This window comes from Cynara cardunculus (assembly GCF_001531365.2).
Source record: "Cynara cardunculus var. scolymus isolate 2C chromosome LG 17, CcrdV1, whole genome shotgun sequence".
Taxonomy (NCBI): domain Eukaryota; kingdom Viridiplantae; phylum Streptophyta; class Magnoliopsida; order Asterales; family Asteraceae; genus Cynara; species Cynara cardunculus.
This window is the reverse complement of record NC_037544.1, coordinates 22,799,592-22,809,999: the sequence shown is the minus strand read 5'-3', so window position 1 is coordinate 22,809,999 and position 10,408 is coordinate 22,799,592. Positions and strand designations below refer to the sequence as shown.

Sequence of the window (10,408 nt, the reverse complement as noted above, 5' to 3'; positions counted from 1 at the left end):
AACTGAGTATCAACTCGCTGACCTTTTTCACCAAGCCTCTTGATGAGACAAGATTTAATATCTTGATCAGCGAATTGGGCATGTTGAACACTGAAGATTAACCTTCAGTCATTAAACATCACTCAGTAAGTGAAATGATTCAGTGCTCTATCTCTAACACTGAACTCTGTAGTAAATCTATCTATTCTCTCTAAGATGGCTGCCAAGAACGTCAACTTCTCCATTGACGAGATCTCTATCAAGACCAAAAACCACATTGCCTTGTTGGAGATACCCTCCACCAGAGCACATTACCAAGAGGCGGCTGACTTCCTCAAGCAGTCGTCCTTAGGCTACCCTCTCAACCATGAGCCCCTCATGGTCAAGGAAATTCTTCAGCAGTTCTGGTACACTGCTGAGGTTGTCGAAGTCCAAGAAGATGCTGGACGCACAATGGACTAAATCCATTTCACTTTCAACCGCATGGAAGTGAACTTTGGGGTGTCTACACTCCACTCAGCTCTCCATCTTCCCAAGGTTCCCTTCGACAACAAACCCTCCTCCACCAAGATCATCAACTTTCTTGACGCCATTGTCTACCAGTGGCCAATGAAGAAGAACTCCAGCACCCCTCTCAAGTCCTTGACAAAGATTGAGAAGAACAAGATGTCAGCTATCTGGCAATACCTATTTTCTCATTTCATCCAATACATGGGTGGAAAAACTGGAGGTCAGGACCAGGCCTCTAGGATCGCCTTGATCATAGGCGTATCTGCGATTCAGCGTCGTAATATAAATTATGTTGCAGTGATTTTCGATAACCTGGTGCTCAAGCTGAACAAACTCCAGCGAGAAAAGGTGGTTCCTTACACCAGGTTTCTTTCGATGGTATTGACAAAGATCTTCAACACTGTTTACCCCAAAGAAGGAAACCTTCCAGCTTTCCGGCTTGGATCCAGGATTTTGGATCATAAGCTGAGGGACAGTGATGTGGCACTATCTTCCATTGTGTCCATCACTACCTCTTCTCCTCAGGTGGCCACGACAAGGGCAAACCCCCTGCGTCTAACCAAGCCACCAAAACCCCTTCTAAACGACCCTCCCAACCTACTCTTGGGTCTCCTCAGAGAACCAAGAAAGCCAAAAAGGGGACAACCACGTCTCTAGCTGGGGCCTCTCAAAAGGCTTCAGTTATTGAAACTCGCCTTACCCCCGAGGCATCTTCTATTCAACCTCCCAGCTCTTCAGTGATTTCTCCCATCACTGTCGTATCAGTGGAACCTTCACCAATCACTTCAGTGACCCAAATAACTGAAAGTGTAAATATCAGCGCCACCACCGCTGAACACCCATGTCTCTTCTCGACCATTTTCTCTTCTCCTCCTTCCTTGGTCTTTATACATGCCGATGATGTATCAGTGATTGTCCTTCCTGATACTGAGACGCGCACCGCTGGACCTGAGGCTGCTCCTCTCGATGCTTCTCAGTATATGGATGTCCATCCTCTCGAGGACATCTTTGCTCATGCCAGTGACAATCCTTTAGATGTCACTGAAGGCCCCTCAGGTATTCCATCTTCCTACCCTTTCTTTTCTTCTAACCTTGAGCCTTCAGCTCACACTTCTTCTTTTCCAGGTCCTTCTTCGATGCATCAGTCTGATGCTCAGGAAGTGGAAGAGCAAGAAAGAGAGAAAGATGATAGAGGAGATGAAGAGATCGATGATGACTATGATATGGCATCTGACGTCAAACTTCTCATTCCCGCTGTTGATACCGTCCTCTTCAGGATCAACGAAGTTCACCAAAAGATGCCCCGTCAAGCCGATCTTGATGTAAACTTCCTTGCTCTCCAAGCGGATGTTCAAGAAGTTCAGAGTCATCTCCTGATTCTCCAAGAAGTTGTTCAAGCCAACAACGACGCTATTGTTGTTCTTCACAGCAGGGTTGACGATGCTCAGGCTATCACTGATCAGCAGACTGGTCTTCTTCAACAAATCCTGGATACTGTCCGTCAACCAGCTTTAGTGATTGCACCCTCTTTCTCTGCCAATGATCGCATCCAGCTCCATGAGACACGTGAGGCAACGACAACTCTAGCCAATGATTTGCAAAGGCTGGAGGATTCAATGGTTCTCCAGCATCAGCGCTTGGACGAACTCTCTGGCAAAGTCTCTCATATCTTAGCCAGAGAAGGGGGGATAAGGTCCAACGCTGGTGAATCATCTGATGCTGCTCCTACAGCTTCTCAGGCTGTTGGCCCAGTATCAGCTTCAATTGCAGCTGAAGCTGAGGCTCTCAAAGTTGAAGCAGTTGCTGCTACTGTAATCCCGACAACCGAAGCTGCTCTAGCTGAGGATATCGATGCCATCCCTAGCGATGATGCCCATATCATCACTACTACTGGTGATGGTGATGATGATGATGATGATGATGATGATGATGATGATGATGATGATGAAGATGAAGATAAAGATGATGATGATGAAGACGATGATGAACCTACCAATCAAGACACCGGAGATGATCTAGATGGCGACAACGACGATGATGATGAAGATGACTTTACCATCAAATTCCAGAAACCATCAACCGTCACCAAAGGTGTTACTCTCGGGGATTCCGCATCCTAGGGGGAGCAAAGGCAAGGTGAATCAACTCCATCGGGGAACCAGGACCCCATGTCGAAAGACAAGACGGTCGCTGAAGAAGGAAACTTGAGGATATTGTTCAATATTCCTCAACAACCTTTGTTTGAAGACTCTACCTCTCAGGTAGTGATCACTTCAACCTATCAGCTTCATATTCCATCAACAACCTGCGGTCGCCTGGAGCGGGTACCTGATCAACCCACTTCTCGTGCTCCTACCGACCGGCAGATGACTCAGCTGAAGGAGTCACTGAACCAGACTAGAGTAAAAATTCCTCTTCGTACCTCTAGTGGTGGTGAGTTTGACTTCTTATCTGAAGCTGAAAGACTCAAGGCATTACGGGTTGAAGAAGAGCTAGAACTTCAAAAGAAACAGAATGAAGATAGCTTGAAGCTGGCTAAGTCACTAGCTGAAACACTCCTTCCCAAGAAAAAGTCCAAGAAAACGGTGAATGTTGTCCAAGCCCAGGCTAAACTTCTTTCGATTGTAGAAGCTAAACGCAAGAAGAACCTGAAGCTGGTGGATAAAGACAAGCAATGGAGCGAAGCAAAACTGAAAAAGAGACTCAGTCCTCACCCAATTATCAGCGTCAGCATCAGCGGACGTTCTAAAGACGGTGGAACACTGGTCTCAATGCTCATCACCAGGGACAATCTTGATGCTGTTACCGAGTACCCTTCCTACCTTGGCCGCTATGGATATAGCGAATGGATGGAGATCAGACAAGCCATTTAGCAATCTAAGTCGAGACACAAGACACTTATCGAGGACACCATCAACGATCTCATCAAAAGGATGTCCAGGTATGTCAAGGTCCCTGACCGGCCAACTCTGAAGAAAGGTGGGAAGAAGAAATAAAAGCTCTATGATCCAAATGAAGGACCATTCCTAAGGAACGAGCATGACACAAGGTTTTCCTTAGATGAAGTCCTGAAGGCTCATAAGAGTACAGACATTTMTATGCTGAATCTTGACTTGCCAGATAAGGGTCCCTATACACCCAACTCTATGCATTTTAAACCTGAGTTAGGAGTTATATTTCTTGACTATGAAGGTGAAGTCAGATTTCAGAGAATGTTAAAGCTACATCTATGTCCAATGGATCATTTGATTTATATTTTGCTCTGGATAAATGATAGCATGCCTGGAAAAGTCGTAGATCTGAAGATACGAAGGGAATTCTTACGTCGAAGAAAACTTGGTGAAAGTGTACCTGGGTACATAGATCTAAGATCTCTAGATTAGTTTCTCTTTGTAACAACTATCCATTTTTCCTTGTAACTTCATGTACTATATCTCCTTTCAATGATTATACTTATATTCTGTAAGTTCTGGACATATACTGTAATACTTGTAATATTTCCTATGATTAATAAAATAAGTATTCCATGTACTTTACTGAAAAAGATCCCTGAAAAAAGTAATAGGGACATAAGTCTATGAGTTTCATTGTTACTTTTCTCATTTACTGACAATCTATGAGTCAGTGAATAAGCTTTCAGTTTTAGTTTCCGTACTTGTAATTTTCTTAGATATAACTTTAAAAAAATTCCCAAGTTCAGACTGACCAAACTGAAAAAGATCCCAAAATAGTAAAAAGGGACATACGCTTTGTAGGTAACTTTTCCTTGCTATTATTTGATAAGACAACCTTCTTTATGTTATCTTGTTATCATCAAATAGGGGGAGATTGTTGATCCTCTCTCTATGTGATTTGATGATAATCCCTTTTCACTTATACGTTGTATTTATGTTTCTTTATTTTTAGTTGCAGCGATCTTCACTGAGTATGTTCAGTGACCACTGAAGAACCTGCATTGTAAATCTATCAGAGACAACAATACTTCAAGAAGACAACACTCACACCAAAGAACCTTCAGCAACCGTCGAAGACTAAAACTGAAGTTTAGAGACTGACGAGTACGTGATCTGAAGCGGTATTCAGTGATTAGAAGTTTGTCTACATATGTGTGAAGACTACTCAAACTTCAGCGAATGATGATGAGACCTTCAGGTCATTCCAGCATTCAGCGATCAAAGGAAGTTTTCTTAGGACGATTGTTGTTGTCTTGTCCTTATGCACACAAAGGACAAAACCCATTCCCCTACGAAAGTTAGTACGAGACGGGGCCGATTAGTCGACTCTTTGCCCACCAACTTTAGGCAAGGATGTCTGCTCATGAATAGTGTTTTTGTACTATTTACTGTGGCAAAGGACTAGTCTTCCACTTAAGGTTTGACACGCTCTCTAACCCTACCTTATTGCATTAAATGAACATTTAATGCACTGGGTATAAATAGAAGTGTTTCTTCTCCATGTAAAGAGCGTGCAACTCTCTCTCTAACCCTAATTCTTACTTCAAGCATTTTCTAGCTTAAGTAAAGGATCTTCCTTATAGCAACTTCTTTTCTTGTATTTGCTAAAGCTTTGTGTGTAACCAAAGATTGTTTAGATAGGTTTTTTATTACCTTATCTTTCCGCAAACAATCTTGTAAAATTTGTATTGATCTTCTTTATCAATATATATTTTAAATTTGAAAATATTGTGTTTGTATTCATCCCCCCCATTCTACAAACTGTTTCTCTTTTTGTAGACCCTTACGGGACCAACAAGTTGTATCAGAGCAGTGTTTTCTTTCTTTCCTTGTGTTTAGCCATTTTCTATATTAGTTTATCTCTTCTTAGATAACTTTACTGCTTACAAATGGCTTTACAAATTACAAACACACACACACAAGATAATGGCTCTCTTGCCAAACCTCCCCGGTTTGTCCGTGACAACTTTAGTCTCTAGAAGAACTGGATGTCCCTCTTTGGAACTTGGATTTGGCTGGCGGAAGATGAAAGGTTTATAGAGAGAGAGGGAAAAAGGGAAATGTGAAAGTGAAATGAAAGATTTTCAATAGAAGTGGGGTTTTTATATGACGATAGAGGGGCCGGCCCATTCAAGGCCCAACCACCATATTTTTATTATAAGAATACAGCCCAACTAAAAATAATAACTCAAATACATTTATCAAATACTGATAGAATTATTCACTATTAAATCAAAATTCTTGATTTTGTAAAAATTATTTGTACATACAGTTGAAACTTTCTATTTTTAAATTTGAATTTTATAATATCGACTTTATTTATTTTAAGAGAATTTTTAATATATTTGGCATTGCATAAGTTCATTTATCAGTTACTCGTCGGGACAGGGTTTTCTGAACTATAATTTGGGAGCTAAGTCGATTGATTTTCTAATCAACATGACTAATCCCTAATAAATTACAATCCTAATTATAAGAACCTTTTTTAAATGTTAACCTGATGCTCCGAAAGTGAAGGATGTCACAAATGGTCTGAAATCTATGTAGATAAGACCATTTCCATGCAAATAACTGGATCAATAGTCAAGTATGGCCTAAAGGCATGCCTAAGAGTGTGTAGTAACAGAAAACAATAGATGAGAGTCCATGTATGTTTGATAGTGGAATAGTTAAAGAAATGCATTGGCCCCAAAAAAGAAGCTAATATGATATGGCAAAAGATTGCAATGTACACCTAAGTTGTATCAAACGAGGGCAGAAAAATTATAGAAAGTAAAGAAAATTTAAAAGGCAAAAACAACAAACATAAATCAGTTGCAAAATCAAGTAGAAACAACAAACAAAATATAAAATCAAGTAGAAACAGCAAACATATAATGTCGAGTTCTTCTAAATCGAGTTATGCAAAATCGAGTTGAACGCCGATTACCTGAGAAGGAGAGGAGAAGGTAGATCGATTCGTGAAATCTATCGATTACTGTCGAGCAGACTATGAAGGAGAGGCAACGCTTTCGTGAAGGGGAATGATTCTGTCCAGAACGACGATTTTGAAATCTGCCACCGATTGAAATATGTCGCCGATTGATGAAGGATATGGTGGAACCGATGGAGGCGACGTTGTGAAGGGGAAGAAGGGTGTGTTGCATATTAGGTTTTGAGAGGTTAGATAGGTAAAATATTTCTTGTTCTATTTAGTTCCAGGGGGAAGGGTGGACTACCGTGTCCCACCCATGTTCTAGCTAGTTCTAGTTAGTCCAACATAAGTCCACACCAAACATAGGACAATTGTGTTCTGTCTTGTTTTGTTCCACCCTGTCCAATATACCAAACACACCCTAAGGGTGCGTTTGGTGCACAGACAGGACAGGACAAGACAGGACAGTTGTTTAGCGTTTGGTAAGACATGACAGGACCAGACAGAACTGGTTAAAATGACCAATTTACCACCAGTGAGTTGTTTAGTATTTTTTCACTAAATAATCAATATAAACGTTAAAAAATACAATTAAAAAAAATCCACAGTCAATCTTAATTAAAAACTTACATTCATAAATCAAAAGGTTTAAACATCATGTTCACCAACACAAAAGTTGAACTGTTTACCAAAAGACCTAAATTCAAAAGATCAAATGTTTACAATTATGTACCAAAAGACTTAAACACAAAAGATCAAATGTTTACCAACCAACATTACATGTCTAACTTCTTTGAGATGGTCCTCACAAATTTTGGCTTCAAAGTAGCATTAATGCTATTCCATAGGCGTAGTTGAATCGGTTATCGGCAAAATACATGCTAGTAGCAATAACTTGATCATCATCAAAACCGATGTTGGTTAACTCATCAGGCATAGTTTGTAAAACCAACTTACCCATTTCCTCGGATAAGGAATTCAACCCCTTCTCAATATCTTGATTGCATCATCAGAAACACCGGCTGTTGGACCGAAAACTAGGGAACCGCCCATATGATATTGTCCGCTTTGGGCTGCCCCTCTCGGCAACAACCCCTCACGGCTTTAAAACACGTCACTTGGTAGGAGTAAGATCCCCCCCTTCCTTATAAGGAAGACGAATCCCCCTAGCCTCACTGATGTGGGATGCTCTTGCATTGCTACAGGAGCGTTGGGTTTAAGAATCGCGGATTTGACCGGCTCGAGGGAACGATGAGGCGGAAGTCCCAACACCGGCTTTTCTCTTTCTTTTTTTAGATGATGCTTCTACGCCTTGTGGAATGGAGGATGCAGAAGCGCCAGTAAAAGGAGTAGTCAAATGCACGTTCAATTCCTCAGTATCCTCCCCGACGTCACTTTCAAGATTTATGTGCTCTAATGCATCAGTGGCAGATTCCGCCATCGATCTTATGGCTCAATCTTTTCCAAATATTGTCTTCAATCGCTCATATTGAGGAAACGGCTTGTTGGCAATATAATTTTTGCTTGGATGTTTCTATAAAAAAATGCATAAATATATATAATGTTAATCACTATCCAAATGAAATTAAATATGTAATAATAACATAAAAAAATATAAGCATTACCTTTATGTATTCTTCTAAAACTTGAGCATCCACCGTTACGCATTGATGTGCATCATTCCAACTGAAACCACTTGTATTCAGTATGTCATAAGTTGCTGAATACTTATCCTTGAGCCGCTTCATTTTGTTTTGGATGTGTTTTGATGTTATATTAAGGCCAAGAATCTTTTCACTCATCTTTAAAATGATTTGCTCATATGTGTCGGTCCGAAAACACCCATTATCACTCCTACCACCGGCTGCTACAATCTCTTGTAGAATGCTAATCAGTACATCCTCTTCTTGGATACTCCAATTACGTCTGTCCGCCATCTTAGAAATTCCAAAATTAGCACTATGTCAATAGTAATAAAACAATACCTTACGTTAAACATTATAAAATTCAACCTTAGCAACAAAATAATCATTACGATAACATTTTAAAATTCAACATTTGCAACAAAATAATACATTACGATAACATTTTAAAATTCAACATTAGCAACAAANGCAACAAAATAATACATTACGATAACATTTTAAAATTCAACATTAGCAACAAAATAATACATTACGATAACATTTTAAAAATCAACATTAAAAAAAATAATACAATACATTGAGTACATTCATCTACTTGACATCCACGACTCAAACATCTCTTCGGCTATGTAATCTCTCCATTGAGTCCACTCATTGCTCGATTCAACAATATCAATAGATTCAACATCATCGTTGGATTCCACTTGCTCTTCCCCTATAGGCATATCTTCTAGTGTGAGTGTCGTGTTTTCTTCCGGATCAAGAACCATGTACATCCTAATAAAATTTTGTAGCAAAGCACATGCTATGACCATCCTTCCTTGAAGTTTTATTGGATAGAAAGAAGGACTTCGTAATATCGCCCAACGTTTCTTCAAAATACCAAAACACCTTTCTATGATATTCCTAGCTTGTGACTGTTTCATGTTAAAATATTCTTCCTTATTTGAAGGTGTATGACCAATGAGTTCCCATTCTCGTAAATGATACCTAGTACCTCTATATGGTGCCAAAAATCCATTACCATTGACATATCTTGCATCAGCCAAATAGTAATTACCCATTGGGACTTTTAAACCCTTAATTCGTGTAACCGCATCTCGTAGTACCCTAGAATCGGTAGCTGAACTTTCCCAACCGGATAAAACATAGATTAATTTCATGTCCCGAGTGCATGCATCTAATACATTAATCACAATATGACCCTTTCTTGTTTAGTATCGTGGTTTATCGAACTCAGGTACAGTCACTTCAATATATGTTTCATCTATTGCTCCTAGACAACCCTATAAAGAAAATAACTTGGTTTTAGCTAAATGGTAAAAAAATTATGTTAAAAATAATGTGAGAAGTTAACAAGGATTACCTTAAACCATTTCCATCTTCTGTCGGTACAATCATCCTCTACCGGAGTTGGTTTGCTAAACAAAATGTCTTGCAATCATAACAAAGCATTTAAAACTCGATGAACATACCTACTAATTGTTTCACCCAACCTACAAAATCTAACTTGAAGACATCTATTTTTGGTGTGATGTGCTAAAATGTTTACAAATGTAGCAACTTGTTCTTCAATTGTCATGTTACCATCATCTAATAGTTCACCATGTTTTTGTAACAACTCATATAAAAGAGCAAATACATTCCTACCCATTCGCAACTCATTTACACAAATAATGTCACTTTCACGTGTGATGCGTTGGATTTCTATTGATCTAATTTGCAATCTAATGTCACTCATTTACACAAATAATGTCACTACAAGTAGATAGTTTTGATCCATTCTACATAAAAAATGAGATGTAGTCACATAGCAAAATAGCAATTGATACAAATTAAGGGTTTTTGTTTTTATATTGAAATAGTAAAACAGTAGCGAAACAACAAACATAAATCAGTATAGCAAAACAGCAGAGTGTGCAGTAACAAAAAATCTATGTAGATAGTAGCAAAACAACAAATTCACCTAGTAACCTTTAGCAATGGTCTGAATCTATGTAGATAAGACCATTTCCATGCAAATAATTGGGATCAATAGTCATGTATGGCCTAAAGGCATGGCTAAGAGTGTGTAGTAACATAAAACAATAGACGAGAGTCCATGTATGTTTGATAGCGGAATAGTTAAAGAAATGCATTGGCCCCAAAAAAGAAGCTAATATGATATGGCGAAAGATTGCAATGTACAGCTAAGTTGTATCAAATTAGGGCAGAAAAAGTACAGAAAGTAAAGTAAATTTAAAGGGCTAAAACAGCAAATACAAATCAGTAGCAAAATCGAGTAGAAACAGCAAACATATACTGTCGAGTTCTTCTAAATCGAGTTATGCAAAATCGAGTAGAACGTCGATTACCTGAAAAGGAGAGGGGAGATCGATTATGGAGAAAGGAGAAGGTAGATCGCT

General features: G+C 39.2%; 2 protein-coding genes and 1 pseudogene across 2 annotated transcripts; all 3 read right to left on the bottom strand.

Moving 5' to 3' along the window:
• LOC112499914 overlaps positions 1–7,798 on the bottom strand; it is a 33,689-nt pseudogene extending 25,891 nt beyond the window's left edge.
• Positions 7,799–7,810: 12 nt separating this feature from the next.
• LOC112499913 lies at positions 7,811–8,294 on the bottom strand. The gene is made up of 2 exons (XM_025103181.1): positions 7,983–8,294; positions 7,811–7,891 (listed from the first exon to the last, which is right to left on the bottom strand). The coding sequence occupies exons 1-2, from the start codon at positions 8,292–8,294 to the stop codon at positions 7,811–7,813; spliced, it is 393 nt and encodes a 130-aa protein (XP_024958949.1).
• A 296-nt stretch (positions 8,295–8,590) lies between these two features.
• LOC112499912 lies at positions 8,591–9,067 on the bottom strand. The gene has a single exon (XM_025103180.1). It carries the CDS (start codon positions 9,065–9,067, stop codon positions 8,591–8,593), a length of 477 nt encoding a protein of 158 aa, XP_024958948.1.
• Between the last annotated feature and the right edge of the window lie 1,341 nt (positions 9,068–10,408).

Coding starts and splice junctions, on each gene's coding strand:
- LOC112499913 (XM_025103181.1), bottom strand. CDS start 8,294: ATGGCGGACAGACGTAATTGGAGTATCCAAGAAGAGGATGTACTGATT. Junction 7,892..7,982: donor TTTTAGAAGAATACATAAAG/GTAATGCTTATA, acceptor ATTTTTTTATAG/AAACATCCAAGCAAAAATTA.
- LOC112499912 (XM_025103180.1), bottom strand. CDS start 9,067: ATGGGTAATTACTATTTGGCTGATGCAAGATATGTCAATGGTAATGGA.